Below are 23,704 nucleotides of genomic sequence, written 5' to 3' on the forward strand. Positions count from 1 at the left end.
ATTGCTCAGCCTGACTCGAGGTTCACAAAAGACTCATATAAGCCAGCAAGGCTACTTGATGTTCTGTCGTTATTGAAAGGGGTTTAAGTGAAGAAAGTGATGACTTTTCATCTTAAAATCCGTTCATAACCTGAAGTGAAATAATATCATTGCTTTGAATGCTGTGGGACCAACCAAATTCATTGCCGGTCATTGACGTTCGTCATGCATGGTTACAGGGAAGCTACTAGAGAAGAATATAAATGTGGAGACCGCTTCTTGTCTCAAGGAGGATGGCCATAGCTGGGAAGTGTTTTGATTTGACTAATTTCACAATACTCTGAGAAAATTGCCAAAGCTTTTTAGAGCTCGGATCAAATGCTGGATCGCTGCAGGTGGAAAGACCCTGTTGAATCAACTCTCATACCTCCACACATCTTGCAGAGTAGCTTTCACACTTGTGTGTCGGAAGGAACTGCAGATGCTGGTTTACACCAGATGTTCAGAGATGCTGCCTGTCCCGCTGAGTTACTCTAGCATTTTGTGTCTTTCTTTCACACGTACGTAGCTTGAGGCTACAATCTCACGAATCAGGCTCAACTAAAATCTAACAATCCCAGCTATATGAACAGTGGGAACAGAGCTACAGAAATAGGGGAAGGACAGGCCTTGGACGGAAACAACCTCAAAGGAAACTTATTTGCCATTTTGTGGACAGTGGAAGAAGATGTTGACTTAACTTATCTTGGTGAAGTCTGTGTTGAGATTTTGCATGGACTTTTCCAAGATTAGGTAAACAAACATTTTGATTGATTCTGTCCTTTGGAGATTGAATACTGGCTTGACAATATCATGTCCAAAATTCACTGTCACATCAAGATTCATTTTGTTCCTCATGATGGTGTATTAGCATCAAAATGTCTCGGTTTATAACACCACTCAGGAAGTAGTGTTATAAAAAGGGAATTCCGAATGAAGTCAAGATGATTGTTGGAGAGTGCAATCTCTTCTGTGACCACTTAATCCTTTCCTCAGTTATGATGTTATCATTCTTACCACAGAGATATCTTGTGTGTCAAAGATACAGCTCAAATGATGTCTGATACAGACTAAATTTGAACAGAGCAAGTCATTACTTTCTGATATTCTCTCTGATTTGATCTTCACTTCACAGATATCATGATTTAAGTGGCACTTATTCTTGCTCTTCTGCACACTGCGGCTCCACTGAATTGTGGATATGATTGGCGCCTTTGATAATTTAAAGGTCCACAAAGTGTCAGTTTAAATCTATTAACTTTGTTAATTAATTCATTGGTCCCTCGCCCTTTCTCTTATTTGCAACTTCTTCTTTCCCTTTCTTGTGGTTAAAGAGCCAAAGACCAGAGCCAGCGATGCAAACAGCCTTTGTTCAATCTTAGATAGACACAAAAAGCTGGAGTAACTCAGCACGACAGGCAGCATCTCTGGAGAGAAGGAATGGGTGACGTTTTGGGTCGAGACCCTTCTTCAGGCTACGTCACCCATTCCTTTTCTCCAGAGATGCTGCCTGTCCTGTTGAGTTACTCCAGCTTTTAGTGTCTATCTTTCGTTTAAACTAGCATCTGCAGTTCCTTCCTACACACTGTTCAATCTACCTTGGTACAAGTTTAGCTGCAGGGGAATTCACTGAGAATTAACATACATTGAACATTCACACCAGCAAAACATAAACTGCTGGGGGAACTCAACAGGTCAGGCAGCATCTGTGGAGGCAAAGCGATCAAAGACATTTCAGGTCAAGACTCTGCATCTGGACTAAAAATGTACCGGAAAGACAGAGTGAATAAAGAGGTGTAAAGGAGGGGTGAGATAGGGATTGGCAGGTGATAGTTTAGTTCAGAGATACAGCGCGGAAACAGGCCCTTCGACCCACCGAGTCCGCACCGACCAGCGATCCCCACACACATGATAGTTGGAACTGGGTGAGATGGGGAAGGTGAGCAGAATGAGCTACCTGGGGTGTCATTGAGAGTCAGTGGCTCATGGGTGATGGGTAAGATATGTAAGGGGGGGGGGGGGAAGGGGGACAGATAGAACCCGGTAGGAGGAGGGGAAGGTGGAGGTAGGGACAGTGGCTGGAAGATGAAAAGTCAGACAGCATCTCTGGAGCACATGGAGAGGAGACGTTTTGGACCAGAACCCTTTTTCAGACTGAATGTGGGTGTGTGTGGGGGGGGGAGAGAAACCAGGAAAAGTGGAATAGGGGTGGGGCTGGACAAAGCCTGGCAGGTAATAGGTGGATACAGGTGAAGGGGTGGGATTTATTAGATTGATTGTATCAATTAAAGACTGTGCTTCTATGATACAATATGGAAGCATTGTTGAAAGCTGGTATTGATCACTGCTTGTAAGTATCAATAAAAGTCTGCAGTTCTGTGTACAATATGGACATTTTGTAGAAAGCTGTGGTTTGCTTATCCGTTGATCCCATGGATTACCATAAGGGCAGAATAGTGGCGTAACAGTAGAGTTGCTGCCTTACAGTGCCAGAGACCCAAGTTCGATCCCGATTAAGGGTGCTCTCTGCTTAGAGTTTCTACGTTCTCCCAGTGACAGTGTGGTTTTTCTCAGGGTGCTCCACTTTCTTCCCACATTCTAAAGATGTGCAGGCATAGGTTAGTTGGCTTAAGTAAATTGTCCCTCGTGTGCAGGATAGAACTGGTATACGGTTGATTATGGTCAGTGCGGAATCGGTGGACCAAAGGACCTGTTTCAATTCTGTGTCTGTAAAATAAACTAAAGGCTTGTGTCTCTCACACTTTCCCCCGGGATTATTTTGTCAAATTTAATTTTCTTCTATTCAGCATAAAATACGGATGAAAAATATATACCTCAAGAATGCCTTTCCTCGCGGAAACGAACAACGCTTCCTTCGAAACAGTGTTCTTGATCCCGGAAGAGGCTTATAATTGTTGAAGTAATTTTGCTTCTGATGGTCACAAATGGGTCTGTGAGAACGAGCCAGCAACTTCAAATTCCTCACTAGGTCACTGCTCTGTGTGTGGCATAATATCACTGTTATGGGTCATAAATCTCAATATTCTCTCTGCTAGTTGAATATTAAAAAGAAAAATGTGCGAAATCGCCATTAGTTTTCAGAAAAAAACGACAGCCGTTTCAATCCATTTGAAGGGCTGCTACTCTTTTACTGATTAGTTGTAATTGTTATCACTCTTGAACAATCTGCATGCATTTTAACATTAAAACATTTAGCGGGGCAATTAGTACCAATAACTGCGATGAAATAAAATTTACATTGCAGAGTCTCTGCAATTATTTTCTTCAGTTTTCAATATCTGGGTGTCACTGGCACCCAGCATTTATTGCCTGCTCCTAATTGCCCTTAAGATGCTATGATCCACCGCTCTGAACTGCCATCATCCTTCTGAAGTTATTGCCACAGTGCTGTTGACAAAGAAGTTCCAGGATTTGGACCTCGCAACAAGGAAGAAGTTTGATTTTATTTTATTGTCACGTGCACTGAGGTACAGTGACAAGCTTTAGTTGCATGCTAACTCGTCAGCAGAAGGACAAAACATGAACTATCCGCAGTGTACAGATACAGGATATGGGGAATAACGTTTAGTGCAAGATAAGGTTCAGTAAAGTCTGATGACATATAATCCGAGGGTCTCCAATAAGGTAGATAATAATTTAGGACTGCTCTCAGTTGCCAGACAACAGCTGGGAAGAAACTGTCCCTGAATCTGGAGGTGTGCGTTTCAGACGTCGATATCTTTTGTCTGATTGGAGAGGGGGTGGCCAGGGTGCGACTTGTCCTTGATTATGCTGGTAGCCTTGCCAAGGCAGCGTGAGGAGTGAATGGAAGGGAGGTTGGTTTATGTGATGGAGCAGCAATGTCATGATAGTCTGCTACTGGAGATGAATCAATAAGTGGGGTGCCCTTCTCCATCTTGATTATTGAGTTAGGGAGATGAAGTTGGAGTAGCCTCGGCAAGTAACGGTAGAGCATTTTGTAGATGGTACCATGGTGGATTTCTTCAGCATTACTCAGAGGTAGGAAAACTTGGTAGATAACTAGATTTTTTAAAATCTTGTGCCTGGCTTGTGTGTAATTCTGGTCTAATACCCTGCATGCTTTTTCAATATGCCTCTGATTATATATTTTTGATAACTGGAGGTATTGTTAATCCTATATTTAAAACTAATTTGACCAATAATTGCCATTTTGAACTACCTTATCCATTCCCGTACCAATCTGTCAGTTCTTGGCCTTCTCCACTCCCATCTCTTCCTTAATTCATTCCCATTATCACCTTTCTTAATTTTATATTCAAGCACTTGTAGTCTTTTGTGTTCCCACTCATCACCCTCCAACCTCCGTTCTCCAACTTCAACTATCCCCCGTTGGCCGAGGTGCCTTTTCGTTTCATGTCGTGACCCACATCCCATATCTACCTGTATTTATAACATATTGTGTAAAAATATTATAGAAATTATATCTGAAACTCGTCAAGAACAAAACCTGCACATATTTTTTTAAATATGGAACAAAAGTCCAAAATCTTGTCAATTTTCGAAGTAGTAATTGTCCAATCAAGGCACGTTTTTTCATTGAGTCGGATGCCAATTGACCAATCACGCACTTTGTTTCAGGCTAGCTAGGCAAGGAGCCCACTGGGATCATGGCAGCGAGTATTTCGTCAATCTTCGGTTTAAACCAGCATCTGCACTTCCTCCCTACACACTAGCACAAAGGAAGATGGTTGTGATGACTAGAGGTCATCTCAGCCACAGAACATCTCTGCAGGAGTTCCTCAGCTTCGTGTCCAGGGCAGCCCCATTCAGCTGCTTCATCAATTACCTTTCTTCACTGCCTCAGAGGGCAGTGGAGGCCAATTCTCTGAATACATTCAAGAGAGAGCTAGATAGAGCTCTTAAGGATAGTGGAGTCAGGGGGTATGGGGAGAAAGCAGGAACAGGGTACTGATTGAGAATGATCAGCCATGATCACATTGCATGGCGGTGCTGGCTCAAAGGGCCGAATGGCCTACTCCTGCACCTATTGTCTATTGTCTATTCAGTCGTAAGGTCAGAAGGAGGGATGTGCACTGATGATTGCACAATGTTCAGCACAATTTATGACTCCACAGATACTGAAGCCATTCTATGTCCAAATGCCGAAAGACCTGAGCCATGTCTAACAATAGGCTGACGGGCGGCAAGTAAGATTCACCCGCACAAGTGCCAGACTGTGACAATAACAAACGAGAAAATCCAACTATCATCTCCTGACATTCACTGGGATTTACTTATCCAAATCCACAATATAGATATCTGGGGATTATCATTAACCAGAAACTAAACTAGATTAGCTATTTACACAAAGTGGCTAAAAGAGCAGGTTAGGGACTGGTAATCTTGCAGTAAGCAGGGTGGCATGATGGTGCAGCAGCAGAGTTGCTGCCTTGCAGCACTTGCACTGCCAGAGACCCAGGTTCAATCCTGACTACAAGTACTGTCTGTATGGGGTTTGTACGTTGTCCCCGTGACCTGCGTAGGTTTTCTCCGAGATCTTTGGTTACTTCCCACACACCAAAGACCTACAGGTTTGTAGGTTAATTGGCTTGGTATAAATGTAAATTGTTCCTAGTGTGTGTAGGATAGTGTTAATAGTTTGGTCTAAATGTAAATTGTCCCTCGTGTGTGTAGGATGGTGTGGAAGAGTGGGGATCGCTGGTCGGTGCGGACTCGGTGGGACGAAGAGCCTGTTTCCACACTGTATCTCTAAACTAAACTAAAGCAAGCAACTCCCCTCCCAACTCCCCAAAACCTGTCTCCCATCGACAAAGCTCAAGTCAGGAGAGTGATGGAATACTCTCCATTTGTCCAGATGAGCACATCCTCAACAATACTCAAGAGCCTTGATACCAAACAGGACACAGTGGTTCTCTTAATTGACACCCATTCACATTCATCCACTCACCCCACCCCTGACACAGAGTGGCAGCAGATAGTACCATCTACAGGATGCTCTGGAGCAAGTCATTGAAACTCTTGAGAAGGCAACTTCCAAATCCATAATAAGGGCTAGGGCAGCCAAAGCATGGGGACACCACCACCTGGAAGTTGCCCTGCTAGCCAGACACCATCCCCGCTTGGAAACGTGTCGCTGTTCCTTTACTGTTGATGGGTCAAAGTCCTGGAGCTCACTCACTCACGAACAACACAAGGATTGCAGCGATTCAAGAAGGCATCTCACCTACACCTTCTCAAGAGCAGCTAGAGATGAGTAATTCAATGCTGGCACAGCCTGTGATGCTCACATCCCTTGAATGAATGTTTTAAATAAAGAGTGCATTCACCAATACCAATTTAAGAACGCAAATCCACAGATTAAGAAGTTCTCTGTCCAATTTAGTTTTCATATCAACACAAACAGAATATCTCTGCAGTAAATCCTGGCAAAACCCTGCAGTGCGTGTTCAGAATTCTCTCTCTGAGCTCCCGGAAAGCCGCGGAGAAGCCGGGACCGGAGCAGGCCAGAGCGGGGTCTCGCGGATCGACAGAGCCCACGGCTGACTTTTTCTAATTAGCTTCATTATTTAGTGTGCGGCTTTTTGCACTGACGAGTTATGGATTCCTTCTCAATGATTTTTTAATCTAAATCTGTGCCAAATTTCAAGTAGATACCAGAGATGGGTCACGAAAGTTAAAATCTAGATTTCCGATGTTCCCCATCCCTCCTCTCCCCACCTGGCTCCATCTCCTTATTGCTCCTCACCCCTCTTCAGTCCACCCACCAGCCCCTATCTCACATCACTGCGCCCCCCCCTCTCTTTATACCAGATACCTTCATTACCCGCTCCCGATGCTGATGCAGGCTCTTGATTGGAAATGTGGGAAATTCCTTTCAGTTTCCCTCCAGCAATGCTGTTTGACCTATTGAATTCCTCCAGAAGTTGTATTTTGCTGCAAGTAAATCAGTTTATCAGATTCGATCGGTGTTCTGTGTTGCTTAATTGGTGTCTGTTGGTGCAGTGATCAGTGCTGTATACTTAGCCTCCATAAAGTTCGTAAGTTACAGGAGCGGAATTAGGTCATTCAGCCCATCAAATCTGCCCGCCATTCAATCATGGCTGATCTATCTTTCCCTCTCAATCCCATTCTCCTGCCTTCTCCCCATAACCCCAGACACCCATACTAATCAAGAAATTCGTTAGGATGTTAGGAATTACTTGTCCTTAGTGATTGCAAGATTGTACTAGATCCCTCTTCTGATCGCTGTACAGTGTAAGAAGTATGAATGTACGCACATTAAAAGAGTAAGACCCAGACCTGACAGTGATGTGCCTTAAACTAAGCTAATTAACAGCATGCAGGTTCACATGAGAAGAATCAGGAGGGAACTGATCCATTTGGACTTCTTTCCTTTTAGTTGCAGTGTTTCTTGAAGAATAAACCTGCAGTTCATACTGCCAGAAACTTCAGGGCCACTTCCTGGAAACAGGCAACCTTGTACCTGTGGGATCACTTGTGTGGGATCAAGTTTGGGTTACAGTCTCATGGTCTGGCTTGGTACAAGGTTGTCTGTTTCCAAGAAGTGTCCCTGAAGCTTCTGGCAGTATGAATTGCAGGCTTATTTTTCAATCCCCAGAATGGGCTTGAGGTCTGGTCTTCTGAAGCTGGGAATAATGTGGAGGTGCCAATGTTCTGCCACACACTGCTTGAAATCAGCATTTGTTAGCCAAGTCAGAAATTGCACTCAGAGAGTAAGGTTTCCTCTCAGACTAATGAAATTTGATTAGAAGTCTGATAGAGTTACAAGCAAGAGTGCCCTGGTATGAGATTAGTTATCATTTAATGGTTTGGAGTGCTTTTAAAGTTTGGAAATGAATAAGGTTTAATGACTGAACAAACCACAGTACTTGATTTCTGGATTAAGTGAACCAGGATCTATTGCGTGAAAGTCATCTGGTGTTTAACTCATGAAAATGGTTAATGAGTCATGCTTTAATGGATAATATATGTTGTCCATGGCCATTTATTACATAATTTTCATAAAATGAAGTCGATTATTTGCATGAAGTTTAATTTATTGTATAATTAAAAGGTGAAATGGGCCCATATGTATTGGTTTATTATAGTCATGTGAACCGAGATGCAGTGCTGTCCAGTCAAATCAAATTATAAGGTACATAAGTACAGTCAAGCCCGAGACAAGTTTAAAAGGTAGTGCTTAGAGAAAAATACAGTCCAGAATATTGTTTTACAGCATTGCGGCATGACAGTCACAGGGAAAATGTACAACATCTGCAATGAAGTAGGTGGGAAGATTAGGGCTACCACCTCCCTCATGGACCAAATGATCTCCTTACATGAAATTTGAAATGTTGGCCTTTCTCCTGAACTGTAATTTAGGATCATTATTCTGTCCATCCCTTCTGACAAACCCTTCCTCCAAACACCCAATCCCTTTTGACACACCTTCCCTCGCTCCCCACCCCTTCCCTCAGTTCCCAGCCGCATCCCACGGAGCCCCCCCCCGCCTCACTCTCCTGCTCATCCCTCTCATCCACAATCCCTCCCCCTGGACCCCACCCTCATGTCCCAATCTCCCTCTCAGCCCCCTCTCTTTCTCCCCTACTTCCCATCAATCTCCCTCTCACCCCCCCCCCCCCCACCCCACTCTCCCCTCTCTTTCTTCCCCTACCTCCCTCCCTCTCTCTCCCTCCTACTTCCCCATCTCCCTCTCCCCACCTTTTCTTCCCCCTTCCCCTCTCTCCCAGCCCTCCCCCCTACCCCTCTCTCCCACTCACTCCCTCTCTCCATAAGGAATTTTGGCAAATTTTGTTTTTGTTTACTTTGGATTATGAATGTGCAGAACATCATTGCAACCAACGCAATGGTGTCTGGTTTGTTAATTGCTTTCCTTGATGCACAATGGTATGTTGTTTCTGGTTGAATGGTGGATGTTGAAAGTTTGATGCTGCACATGTATTGTGATTGTCACTGATTTACTTTTCACTGAAGATTGATCGAATATCCACAGATTTATAACTGAAAATATTGGCCAGGACTACAAAGATGAATACATTAGCGGGAATCTGTTTCATTCAGATTTTTCATTCATGAGAGCTCACAATTTCCGAAACACATTGAAATGAATTCTTGAAAGAATTTTCACTCATGATTGCTCATTTTCACTCACTCATGAATTCTATTTTGAAGAATATTTCAACTCAAACCAGTATATGAGAGAATGCAATCCTAAAATTGGCTTTCCTGATCTTTTATAAATTTGTCCACATGCACTTTGCATTTGATTTCAATCGTTTTTTCCTGTTTTGCTCCGTGTTTTATTTTGTAATAGTACAGTGCAGTTCAATGTTAGCAGTGAATAGTGCAGATGAAGTGAGATAATTGGATGAGCCTGAGCACAGGCATAGAGTTAGACAGCAGGGAAACAGGCCCTTTGGTCCATCTTGTCCATGCCGACCAATTTGCCTAATCAAGCTTGTCCCACTCGCCTTCACTTGGCCCATATCCCTCCAAACCATCCCTATCCATGGGTGGCGCAGTGGTTGAGCTGCTGCTGAACCGCGCCAGAGACCCGGATTTGATCCTGACTGTGAGTTCCATCTGTACAGAGTTTGTAAGTTCTCCCGGTGATCATGTGGGTTTTCTCCGGGTTCCCTCCCTCCCTCATTCCAAACACATACAGGTGTGCAGGTTACTTGGCTTTGGTAACATTGTAAGATTGGCCCGAGTGTGTAGGAAAGTGCTAGTCGGCGCGATCACGGTGGGCTGAGATCTTTAAACTAAACTAAATTAAAATCTGTCCAAGTGACTTTTAAATGTTGTAATTGTACTTGCTTCTCCCACATCCCCGAGCAGCTCATTCTGTACACACTCCATCCTCTGTGTGAAAACGTTGCTCGTCAGTTCCCTTCTGAAGCTTTCCATTCGCACCTTAAACCAATGCCTTCATTCTCCCTGAATACTCCAAACTGGTAACATCCTTGTAAATATTTTTTGCACCTTTTCCAATCTAATGGTGTCCATCTAATAGCAGGGCAACCAGTTGGTGGCACAGTAGTGCAGCTGGTAAAACTGCTGCCTCACAGCGCCAGAGTACTGGGTATATTCCTGACCTTGGGTGCTGTCTGCTTGGAGTTTGCATGTTCTACCTGTGGCTGTGTGGATTTCCTCTCGGTGCTTCTGGTTCCTCCCACATCCCAAAGACATGCGAGTTTGTAGGTTAATTTGCCTCTGTAAATTGTCCTCTGTGTGCAGGGAGTTGATTAAAAAAAGTGGCGTAACATGGAACTCGTTTGAACTGGTGATTTATGGTCAGTGTGGAGTCAGTGGGCTGAAGGTCCTGTTTCTGCACTGTGTCTTTCAATCAATCAATCAATCAATCAAACCAACATGACATCCTAACTTCTGTGCTCAATGAGGCTCGCTGGTCAGTAGTTCCTGGCTTAAAAAAGAGACAAAGTGCTGGAATAATTCAGCGGGTCAGGCAGCATCTCTGGAGAACATGGATAAGTGATGTTTGGGTCAGGACCCTTTTTCAGACCTGTCCTTGTGTATCCTTCCCTGGATTGTCCTTGCTGCCCTCCTTAAATAATGATACAACATTAACCACCCTCTAGTCTCCCAGTTTTTAACTGTGGCTAAAGATGATACAAACATCTCTGCAAGAAACATTTTACACCCTAGATCTGAGAATGCACTTTGTCAAATTTACCACCTTAATGCTCTTTAAAACCTCCATTACCTCTTCTTGGTGACACGTAGTGACTGTGTGGTTTTGTAGCTTTATTGAGTAGACCCACCCTTGCAAATCTATTACGGGACTGTACTGTGTTGCATTGTGGCATGAAAGGTAAAGCAAACAGGGAAACAGAAATTTAGCTTCAAGATGCTGATTAAAAAATAATGGTCTGGGTTTTATACTCCATGGCAGAGCGATGGCCATCACCCCTGCACTTCAGGAATGCTGTCCATGCAGATGGTAGTGATCATTACAGCACAGATTTTCCCCCATTCATAGCCTTAGTCAATGTCTTGTGTTGGCTGTGAGGAAAGCTCTGGTTTCCAGTCTCTGTTATGTCGCTGGAAAGAGGCTGAGCAGCAGGTCATTCTGAAGGCAGCAGTCAACATAGAAACATAGAAAATAGGTGCAGGAGTAGGCCATTCGGCCCTTCGAGCCTGCACAGCCATTCAATATGATCATAATAATAATAATAATAATGCATTACATTTATATAGCGCTTTTCATACACTCAAAGACGCTTTACAGGGATTTAAAGAACATAGGGAAGTGAATAAATAGATAAATAAGTAAACGAACAGAGAAAGGAGACAGAAGGTGAGGTGACCTTCAGTGGTTGAAGGCAGTACTGAACAGGTGAGACTTCAGTGATGTTTTGAATGTGGTGAGTGAGGAGGAGTCTCTGACGGTTTGGGGTAGTGAGTTCCATAGGGTGGGAGCAGCGATGGAGAAAGCCCTGTCCCCCCAGGATCTGAGTTTGGTCTGGATGGGGGGGATAGGAGATTGGCAGCAGCAGAGCGGAGGGTGCAGGTGGGAGTGTGCCTGTGGAGGAGGTCAGTCAGGTAGGATGGGGCCAGGTTATGGAGGGCTTTGTAGGTCATGAGGAGGATTTTGTACTGGATTCTCTGGGGGATGGGGAGCCAGTGGAGTTTGTAAAGGACGGGGTGATATGGTCACGGATCGGGGTGTGGGTGAGTAGACGGGCAGCGGAGTTTTGAATGTATTGAAGTTTACTGATGATTTTTGAGGGTGCGCCATAGAGGAGGCTGTTGCAGTAGTCCAGACGGGAGGTGATGAAGGCGTGGATGAGGGTTTCTGCAGCTGTGGAGGAGAGGGATGGACGGAGACGGGCAATGTTTTTGAGGTGGAAGAAGGCTGATCATCCAGCTCAGTAACCTGTACCTGCCTTCTCTCCATACCCCCTGATCCCTTTAGCCACAAGGGCCACATCTAACTCCCTCTTAAATATAGCCAATGAACTGGCCTCAACTACCTTCTGTGGCAGAGAATTCCACAGACTCACCACTCTCTGTGTGAAGAAATGTTTTCTCATCTCGGTCCTAAAAGACTTCCCCCTTATCCTTAAGCTGTGACCCCTGGTTCTGGACTTCCCCAACATCGGGAACAATCTTCCCGCATCTAGCCTCTCCAACCCCTTAAGAATTTTATATGTTTCAATAAGATCCCCCCTCAGTCTTCTAAATTCCAGCGAGTATAAGCCTAGTTTATCCAGTCTTTCTTCAAATGAAAGTCCTGCCATCCCAGGGATCAACATGTTGTGAAGAGTAGAAACATGGAACTGCAGATGTTGGTTTACTATACAAGAGGGCACAAAGTGGCGGAGTATCTCAGCGGATCAGACAGCATCTCTGGAGAACATGGATAGGTAATGTTTTGGGTGGGATCCCTTCTTGTTGCTTGAACAAGCCCATTAAGCATTTTGATTGAAGCAAACATGGGCAATAAAAGTAGGAGCTGAAATATCATGAACTTAAACTAATAACTCCTTTCTTTACATTAAAAACCATGGGATTTTGAAATGGATATTTGAAACCCAACAATGCAAAATATATATTTCTGGAGTAAGAGATAATAAGAGACTTGATTCATTATACTATTAAATTCATCAGTTACAACTTATTCAGCAAAGATTAACATGCTAAGGGGTTTTAACAGTGAGGCTGGTTCCTGAATATCTGAAAATAATTCACTGAATTCTGATTACCCTGGAAAAGATGGGAGCAGCACATACCAGTGAATCAGATGATACTGATAACACTTCTGGATTTAACTGCACGTGTGCATATTCCATGAATGTCAGATTTTCTCCATTATAAGGCCTAATATCCCCACTACTGACTGCAAATTCTGACTCTGTTTTTTCTTCCTAGTATTATAAATGAATCAAATACTTTTCATCAGTTAGAGTCTGAGACCGTAGTTAGAGTATTGTGTTCAGTTCTGGGCACCAGGTTATAGGAAAGACTAGACCAAGTGGACCCGATGGGCCCAAACCTCTCTTGCATTGGTGCAGCGCCCTCTCCTGCCCCCCTCCCCCTCCCCTCTCCCCATCCCCTCCCTCCCCTCTCACCCCCTCCTCCCTTCCCCCCCTCCACCCTTCCCTCCCTCCACCCCTCCCCTCCCCCTCCACCCCCTTCCCCTCCCCTCCTTCACCTTCCCCCCCCACTCCATCCCCCTCAATCCCTCTTATCCTCCCTCCTCCCCCCCTTCCTTCCCTCCCCCCTCCTTCCCTTGGAGGTAGATTTAAACTTTAAAATGTGAATAACTTTAAAAATCTAACACCGATTTCAATGAAACGTCTTCCATTAGCACCATAGGGACAACTGTGAGTAAGGTGGGCCTAAAATTGTCGCGCTATCATGGACCATTTTGGCTGTAGTTCTGGAACAAACAAACAAAAAAACGCGAGTTTTAGTATATAGATGTCAAGCTGGAAAGGGTTCAGAGAAGATTTATGAGAATGTTGCCAGGACTCGAAGTTCTTAGTTATAGGGAGAGGTTGACCAGGCTCGGACTATCCCTTGGAGCGCAGGAGGATGAGGGGTTATCTTACAGTGGTGTACAAAATCATGAGAGGAATAGATTGGGAAGACATACAGAGTCTCTCGCCCAGAGTAGGGGAATCAAGAACCAGTGGACATAGGTTTAAGGTGAGGGGGAAAGATTTAATAGGAACCTGAGGGGTGACTTTTTCATAAAGGCTGGTGGGTGTATGGAATGAGCTGCCAGAGGAGGTAGTTGAGGCAGGTATTATTGCAATGTTTAAGAAACATTTATACAGGTACATGAATAGGACAGGTATTGAGGGATATTGGGCAAATGCAGGCAGATGGGACTAGTGTAGATGGGGCATGTTGGTCAGCGTGGGCAAGTGGGGTCGGGGAGCCTGTTTCCACGCTGTATGACTCGGTGACTATGACTTTTCATGAGTGACTGAGTTAAGGGGACAATTTCTGCAACAGTGTGGTTTAGGGGTAAAATTCATAAAGCTGGCACTCACTGATGGACTCCAACCGAGTGGAGTTGTTGTATTAGATAATGCTAACATTCCTACCTCTCCCTGAAGGCATCACGAATTATTGTCCCCAGATTGGAAAGTTAGCATTTCATGCCAATGCCTCTGCCCAGATGCGTTTCAGTCCAGTAATGTACTCATGATTCCATTGTCTCAATAACATCCCATGTGTGTTGAATGGAATTCCAATATGCAAATGATCGGAGACTGCATATTTTATTCACACAATCTTTCTTCATCCAGGATTCCTGAAGGTCCCATTGACCAGGCACCAGCTGCTGGAAGAGTACATTCATTAGAAGAACAACTGTTAAAGGCCAAAGAGCAGATTGAAAGCTACAAGAAAGAAGCAGGCAATGGTAGGTGATTACCCTGTTCCATTGATTGAGTCCATTGTTGGGAAGTATTTGCTTAAGGGATATGTTAAAGAGTGCATTTCCGTCCTTCTTTCGCGGTCAATGCAGTGCCCTTTGTTAACTGCTGGATTCCCTAAGGAGCAATTGACATTGTTGAATAATTTCCATTCCTTAATATTGTGCAATTGCAATGATAACCAAGATGATATCAGGAATAAAACTGTCATTTAATGAATCAATTCGGTGAGCAGAGAAATGGCAAATGGAGAAATGGCATATAGAATTTAATTTTAGTTTAGTTTAGAGATACACCACTGAAACAGGCCCTTCGGCCCACCGAGTCCATGCCATCCAGCCATCACCCCATACACTAACACTATCCTACGCAGTAGGGACAATCTACGATCTTTATCGAGCCAATTGACCGACAATCCTGTTTGTCTTTGGAGTGTGGATGGAATCCGGAGCACCCGGGGAAAACCCATTTGATCACAGGGAGGATGTACAAATACGGTACAGACAGCACCCATAGTTAGGATTGAACCTGGTTCTCTGGCACTGTAAGGCAGCAACTCTACCACTGCCGCACTATCCAAAGAATTTGGAGTGAATGTATTTGAGAAGAAGGACAAGATAAGGAAATGTAAACAGAAATAGTAGGTTAAGTGCATGATCAAAGATCACCCTGAGATAATAGAGCAGATTGATCAGATGTCTAAAAAGGCAGGCTTATTGGCAGAGGCATGGAGTACAAAAGCAAGGAGTTCATGTTTGAACTGTCTGATACTTTTGCGGCAGGTCCTGGAAAAGAACATGAGGAGCTGCGGCGTAAAATTGAAAATGGAGTGAAGGAGCTCTGGTTCTTTGTGCAGAGTGAAGTCACGAAAGTGAAAAAACTGGAGGGTGATGAAGCACAAAAGGAGGCGGATTCTTTACTTGAGAACCTGGGTGACCAGCAGAGGTAAGGACTTCATACCCCTTACTTTTTGTTTGTGCCAAGTAGACTGCCAATCCAAGGCCATTCAAAGCCCAGTTAAGCTCATAGTATACCAATTTAGTCCATAAGGAAAGTTATTTTAGAAAGTTACTGATATCACTTGCAAAATTTCTGCCAATTTCGCTAAGATATTTGTAAAAAAATTTGTAAAAATTCAGTACAAATTTCAAAAGTATTGAAATTTCTTTGGAGTCTATGGTTTACTAATCACCTCCATGACAGATCCTTGTACAATATTCCTCAGAGCCCTGAATCATAATTGCTGCATGTTTTAGGTCTGATGTCAAACTTTTGAGGTCTCCAAACATCAACAGAAATCCTTTTTCCCCCAAAACGTTTTGTTTCATCTGTTCCGAAAATCGGAACATTTCTCGATAGATTTTAGCGCATGATGTCCTTGTGGCAGCATTTTGTGAATACATATCTTCGATTTGTACCAGCATCTGCAGTTATTTTCTTATACTCCTTGTGGCATCTCAATTTGATCACCATTTTGTAATTCACCACAAACAGGCCCTCAATACGAAACATGGGTTCGTGTGCTCTTTCAATATGGAATCTGATTGCTAATATAATTATGAACTTTGGAAATAATGGCTTAGTTGCCTGGAAGAGTAAATGGATTATGCTAAGGTGCAAATTCATTTCTCAGCCAAAGCTTTGTTTCGTCCTCATATTTGTGTGTGACAATATTGTGTTCATTCACACTTAGTGTGTCTGCTCAACACACAGAATCAAATCAAAACGTCAAAACGTGTCATATAAAATTCAGAATTCTTTACACATTAACCTGATAACGGATGACACCATGAATGGTGTGATGTTGCCAGGTTTGTCAGCTCCACTGTGAAATTCTCTTTGAGCGAGTATTGTGTATTATTTAAGGGCAGTCTGGGAAAAGTATGCTTGCACAAACAATGATGGTTTTAACTTGCCTTTCGCAGCATTTACATATTCCTTTGCATTCATTCTCATTCTCTCTCATTCTCATTTTCTCTCTCCCTCTCTCTCTTCCCCTCTCCCCCTCTCTTCCCCCTCCCTCTCTCTCCCCCTCTCCCCCTCTTCCCCCCTCTCTCCCCCTCTTCCCCCCTCTCTCCCCCTCTCTCCCCCTCTTCCCCCTCTCTCCCCCTCTTCCCCCTCTCTCCCCCTCCCCCTTCCTCCCCCTCCCCCTCCCCCTCCCTCCCCTCTCTCCCTCCCCCCCTCCCCCTCTCTCCCCCCCTCTCTCTCCCTTTCTCTCTCTCTCCCTTTCTCTCCCTCTCTCTCTCTCTCTCTCTCTCCCTTTCTCTCTCTCTCTCCCTTTCTCTCTCTCCCTTTCTCTCCCTCCCTCTCTCTCTCCCTCCCTTTCTCTCCCTCCCTTTCTCTCCCTCCCTTTCTCTCCCTCCCTTTCTCTCCCTCCCTTTCTCTCTCTCCCTTTCTCCATTTCTCTCCCTCCCTTTCTCTCTCCCTCCCTTTCTCTCTCCCTCCCTTTCTCTCTCCCTCCCTTTCTCTCCCTCCCTTTCTCCCTTTCTCTCTTCCCTTATTATTAACGATAACTACAGCTTATTGCCATGACAACCCTGATGTCATCCTCTCCAGTGTATCACCTTTGCCCTATTCATTGTCCCCTCCTGCTCTGTGTTAAAATTAACTTGTTTTCGCTCCCCCCTCTTTTAATAAAAGGTCCTTGAACTGGAACATTAACTCTATATCTTTCCACAAATAGTGCCTTACCTGCTGAGCGCTGCTCGCTATTTCTCTTATTATTTTGTATTATTTATTTAACGTCGCCCTGCGTGATTCTGTTTGAATTGGGGCTTTTGCCATCCAGTTCAGTTCAATCAAAGAAAAATTCCAAATATCTTCCGAGCATGAAGATGCTGCCTTAATAATTTGCAGGAATACAAGTTACAAAAAGGTGAACAATAGTGTTTTCTGATAAAGAAAATCATTTTGTGAATAGAAGCTGATGTACAGTTTGCAGGTTTGTAAAGACTTAATTATTTCACTCTCCTGGGGTTCTTTGCCTTTTCCCTTTTGAATACATTGACAATGTACAAAAACTCTTGCATACTCCCAGCCTTTTATAATACCATGACAGTCAAAGTCAGCATGATATACAGCTGTACCATCTTTCATCTGAACATAGCAAATATACAGGGCAGTTATTGTGGAACAGGAACCCAGGCTGTGTCTTTACTGCCCCACAACACAGAGTTTAGAGATTTCTTTTTGAGATTAGAGGTACAGCGTGGAAACAGGCCCTTCGGCCCACCGGGTCCACGCCGACCAGCGATCCGCGCACATTAACAACATCTAACTAACCCACTAGGGACAATTTGTTTTTAACATTTACCAAGCCAATTAACCTACAAACCTGTACGTATTTGGAGTGTGGGAGGAAACCAAAGATCTCGGAGAAAACCCATGCAGGTCACGGGGAGAACGTACAAACTCCGTACAGACAGCACCCATAGTCAGGATCGAACCTGAGTCTCCGGTGCTGCATTCGCTGTGAGGCAGCAACTCTACCGGTGCGCCACCATGACCGCCCAAATCCAACGCGGTCACAAAGGTGAACGTGCAAACTCCACACGGACAACTCCCATGGTCAGGATCGAACCTGGGTCTCTGACGCAGTGAGGCAGCAACTCTACCGCTGAAGCCAATGCGCCGGCTTCAAATACGTTTCTTAAAAACACTCACTGGGATCAGACAATGTTATTTGCACATGATGCGTTAACATAAAAACTACTGATGCTTAAACGAGGCTCCATTGTTTCTCAGCAGCTGTGAAATGCTATTGTTCTGAGTTACACTTTGCACAGCCTGGGCGTTTCCAGTCATTATCTTGGGACGGCACAATGGTGTAGAGGTAGAGTTACAGCGCCAGGTACCTGGGTTCTATCCTGACTATGGATGCTATCTGTGTGGAGTTTATACCTTCTCCCTGTGACCATGTAGGTTGTCTCTGGGTTCTCCGGTGTCCTCCCACACTCAAAAGACATACAGATTTGTAGGTTAATTGGCTTAGGTAAAATGGTAAATTGTCCCCAGATGGCGCTTGTGCATGTGCATGGGGTGATTGCTGGTTTGTGAGGACTCAGTGGGCCGAACAGCCGTTTCCCATGCTGTATCTCCAAAGTAAAGTCTAAAATCAGTAATTTACAGCAATGGGTAATGACTGCTCTCTTTGCTAAACTCTTAAAATGTTCTTCAGTTTTCTGAATTCTTGAAATGTTCAGGACTTACCCACAACTATTAACTGATTGTTTTTCTCTCTCGTATTATCTTTCCCTATGATTTCCCTAGATAACATGTAAAAAAAGTTTTTCAACAGTAATAAACCAATATCAGGGTGTTGGATGCCACAATCATACAGGAAGTTGTCAAAGTAAAAACACGCTCCTTTGATGGAAATTAATTAATTTGCAGTACCATCTTTAATCTGGCTGCGGCCAATTGAAATGTGGCACTGATTCATCTTGCTGCCTGTGACCTGCTGTGACATAGCGGCACTGCTTCCAGATTTCCATCTCCAACATCTGCATCCGCACTTAGGAAAAACACTCAAACACATCCAAGGGGACGTGCATCCCTTGTCAAGCCATAGCTCCACAGCAGTAAGTGCTCAGTCAACAAGGTGATAATTGAAGTGAGGCAGCCTGTTCAAAGGCTGGAAATGTTGAAAGATGTCATTTGATCGGTTGTCCCCTGTAATCAAGCTGTTCTTCCTGAACTGTACACCTGTCCTCTGTATTTTTACTTGGTCGGTATTTTAGAGCATCTTTGTTGTCAATGCATCAAAGTGGGAATGAAATGAACTACACAAAGTTGGTCTTAATTTATAATAATTCTTTCATGGGAGGATTGGGAGGCAATATAATAAGTTCATAAGTGATTGGAACAGAATTAGGCCATTCGGCCCATCAATACTCCGCCATTCGATCATGGCTGATCTATCATTTGAACACCTGGCTTTCAAACTCTCTGGCCACACAAAATTAGTCATGGCAGTTGTCTACCGCCCTCCCAAACCACACCCATCATTCCTTTCTGACTTCTCTGACTTTCTGACCCAGTTCTGTTCTCTCTCCCCCTCAATCCTCCTCCTCGGTGATTTCAACATCCACATGGACTCCACTGACTCCACAATAACCGCTGACTTCACTGAAATACTCAACTGCTTTAACCTCACTCAACACGTAAATTTTCCCACCCATAACCGTGGGCACATTCTGGACCTTGTCTGCTCCACTGGACTAAATCTACATCACCTCTCTGGCTCTGACCCCACCTTCTCTGATCACTTAGCCATCACCATGTCTGTCAACATTCCCACCCCAGCTCCAAAGCAAAAACGCAAAATAAACTTCCGCAAGCTGAACTCTGTTTCACCTACCTCGCTCTCATCCTCCCTCTCTGAAATAATGTCCGCCTCTCCCTTCGTTGACCTCCACAGCCCCTCTGACCTCACTGACTACTACAACCGCACTCTCTCCTCCTGCCTCGACCAGCTTGCACCTATAAAAACCAAAACAGTTTCCTTCACCCCTCTGCTCCCTGGTTTACCCCTGAACTCCGCGTGATGAAAACCCATGCCCGCCAACTTGAAAGACTCCGCAACAAAACAGGTCTCACAATTCACTCCCAAGCCTACAAAGACCACATACAGCACTATAAAGATGCCCTCTCCCATGCCCACTCCACCTACTACTCTCAAATAATTCACTCTGGCTCCGGAAACCCAAAAACACTCTTCTCTACAATAAACAAACTCCTCAGCCCCCTGGACACCATCTCCCAATCATTCACAGTTGACAAATGCACCACTTTCCTTTCATTCTTCCAAAGCAAAATAGACAACATCTACAGCACCTTAACCACCAACGCACCTGCTCCCCCTCAAACCACCTGCCCCCCCTTATCCTGTCAGCCCCTGCCTCAGTTCTCCCCAATCTACACCACCGACCTCTCTGACCTCCTCACAGGAATAAAAACTGCCACCTGCTCTCTGGACCCCATCCCCTCCAGCTTTGTCAAGACCTGCCTTCCTGCTCTCTCTCCACTTATCACTGCAACAATAAACTCCTCCCTGTCCACTGGCATCGTCCCGCCATCCCTCAAAATCGCTGCTGTCACCCCCATTCTGAAAAAACCTGGTCTAAACCCTGACACCCCAAACAACTTCAGACCAATCTCCAACCTACCCTTTCTGTCCAAAGTTTTGGAACGTGCTGTAGCTTCCCAACTCAAATACCACCTCTCTACCAATAACCTGTATGAAACTTTCCAATCCGGATTCCGCTCAAACCACTGTACTGAAACTGCGCTCCTCAAAATCACAAACGACATTCTCCTCTCCTCCGACGCTGGCAACCTCAACATCCTCATCCTACTTGACCTCAGCGCCGCCTTTGACACCATAAATCACTCCATTCTCCTCACCCGTCTTGAAACCTCCCTTAACATCACCGGCACAGCCCTATCCTGGTTCAAATCTTACCTCTCTGACAGACACCAGTTCATCTCCATTAACAACTGTAAATCCCCCACCGCTCCCCTCCCCCAAGGTGTCCCCCAAGGCTCAGTCCTTGGCCCCCTCCTCTTCATCCTCTACCTGTTCCCCCTTGGTCAATTAATCCGCCGTCATGGTCTCAACTTCCACTGCTTCGCCGATGATATCCAGCTCCTCATCTCCACCAAGTCAATCTCCTCCACCACACACTCTACACTGACAAACTGCATTACTGAAATAAAATCTTGGCTTCAATCAAACTTCCTCAAACTCAATTGCAACAAATCTGAAATCATCATCATTGGTCCAAAAATGCTCACCAAATCCACCCAAAACTTCATCCTCAACATTGATGGTCTCCCAGTATCCACCTCACCTCACATCCGGAATCTTGGAATCATCCTTGATCAAACCCTCTCCTTCGACAAACACATCAAACACATCACAAAGACAGCCTTCTTCCACCTCAAAAACATTGCCCATCTCCGTCCATCCCTCTCCTCCACAGCTGCAGAAACCCTCATCCACGCCTTCATCACCTCCCGTCTGGACTACTGCAACAGCCTCCTCTATGGCGCACCCTCAAAAATCATCAATAAACTTCAATACATTCAAAACTCCGCTGCCCGTCTACTCACACACACCTCGACCCGTGACCATATCACCCCCGTCCTTTATAAACTCCACTGGCTCCCCATCCCCCAGAGAATCCAGTACAAAATCCTCCTCATAACCTACAAAGCCCTCCATAACCTGGCCCCATCCTACCTGACCGACCTCCTCCACAGGCACACTCCCACCTGCACCCTCCGCTCTGCCGCTGCCAATCTCCTATCCCCCCACATCCGGACTAAACTCAGATCCTGGGGGGACAGGGCTTTCTCCATCGCTGCTCCCACCCTATGGAACTCACTACCCCAAACCGTTAGAGACTCCCCCACACTCACCACATTCAAAACATCGCTGAAGTCTCACCTGTTCAGTACTGCCTTCAACCACTGAAGGTCACCTCACCTTCTGTCTCCTTTCTCTGTTCATTTATTTATTTACTTATTTATCTATTTATTCATTTCCCTATGTTCTCAAAATCTCTGTAAAGCGTCTTTGAGTATATGAAAAGCGCTATATAAATAAAATGTATTATTATTATTATTATTATCTTTCCCTTTCAACCCCATTCTCCTGCCTTCTCCCCATAACTCCTCACACCCGTACTAATTAAGAATCTTTCAATCTCTGCCTTAAAGTATCCATTGACTTGGCCTCCACAGCCTCCTATGGCAATGAATTCCACAGATTCACCACACCTCTGACTAAAGATAGCCTTCCTCACCTCCTTTCTAAAGGTGTCCTTTTTTTCCTGAGGCTATGGCCCTTGGCCATTGACCTTTGATCCTCGACTCTCCCACTACTCTCCACATCCACTCTATCCAGGCCTGGGCTATGTTTTTGATATCTCGTACAGCACTGAGTTTAGTTTAAATACAGGCTCTTTGGCCCACTGAGCCTGCGCCGACCAGTGACCCCTCCTTACACGAGCATTATCCAATGCACTGGGGAGGAAACCGGGGCACCCAGGCAAAACCCGCATGGCCATGAGGAGAACATACAAACTCCGTACAGACAGCACCCGTAGTCAGGATCGAACCCGAGGCTCTGGCGCTGTAAGACAGCAGTTCTACCGCTGTGCCACCTTGCCCCCCTGTTCAGCACTGTTCAGTATCTTTTGGCATGTTCCAGGTCATTGGACAGAGGAATTAAGTATCTTTGTGGGAGGGTGGGAAATGAAATTGAGAGTGAGATGAAATTAAATTGAATCACTTGTCACTAATTATATAATCTGATTAATTGGAAAGCATTGCATAGGAAAGGACACTCGGAAGCTTTACGATATGTGACTGGCAGCTACCTACCTTCTCAAAGCCTGAGGAAATCATGCAACTGTTTAAACTCCATGTAAACTTGATCCCAATTTGCTTTTAATGTTCGCATAAATGTTTAGTATGCTGGATTTTGCCAGTGTAATCTCTGGTGACATCATTAAATGCTTCCAATCAACAATGTAATGAGATTTTTCTCCTTCTTTTGTTCAGAAGTCATTGTGCTGCTTTTAAACCCCTCAGTGCGTGGTAGCCGTGAATTGTAACACATAGCCAGTCTGCCATAGGGAGAGTCACAGCAGTTAATATCCAAGCCTAGCTGTGTCTTTATTGAGCTTTGACTGACGTTAAAGGATAAACATCATTGTCCGATTTGGTTGCCCTTTAGCTCTGCAAACGAGAGGCTTCATTCGTGGCCAAGCCAAAATTGACTCTATCAGTGATGAGGCAGGTGGGAGCAAGGATATTTGTTCATCTTGCTAAAGTACCACAAAGTGAATTTCACTAATGTTACAAGGGAACAGAAAGGTTCAATGATCTGACTAGCAGAACAGAAAAAGGCTCACTCGTCTGTTTAGGTGCAAATCAGTTTAATTGGCAAGAGAGGACAAAAACAACACTTGTCTTGGTAACCGCGGGGTCAAGTTTTACAGCAGCACACGTCTCCCTCTCTCTCCCTGCGTCCATCCGCGGGCGCTGATCGCGACTCAGCCCGTCGGTGAACCCCTCTCGTACTTGAACTAACTTCTGGCTTCCTGGCGCCTGCCTTTATACAGGTAAGAAATCAGGTGTTGAAATAACCGCCGGCAAGTCCTGGCTAATAGCGCTGCTCCCAAATTCAAACTATAACCAATGGCAGGGGTCTGCATCCCAGCAAACCCCCCCCCCCCCCCCTTGGG

At 44.8% G+C, this 23,704-nt stretch overlaps 1 protein-coding gene across 1 annotated transcript in view; it reads left to right on the forward strand.

Moving 5' to 3' along the window:
* LOC144597248 (alpha-(1,6)-fucosyltransferase-like) overlaps positions 1-23,704 on the forward strand; it is a 585,852-nt gene that overhangs the window by 439,496 nt on the left and 122,652 nt on the right. Inside the window, 2 exon segments of the mRNA XM_078406318.1 lie at positions 14,322-14,437; positions 15,233-15,395. Coding sequence (XP_078262444.1) covers positions 14,322-14,437; positions 15,233-15,395 — 279 coding nt within the window.

The sequence above is a fragment of the Rhinoraja longicauda genome, chromosome 10 (genome assembly GCF_053455715.1).
Source record: "Rhinoraja longicauda isolate Sanriku21f chromosome 10, sRhiLon1.1, whole genome shotgun sequence".
NCBI classification, from domain to species: domain Eukaryota; kingdom Metazoa; phylum Chordata; class Chondrichthyes; order Rajiformes; family Arhynchobatidae; genus Rhinoraja; species Rhinoraja longicauda.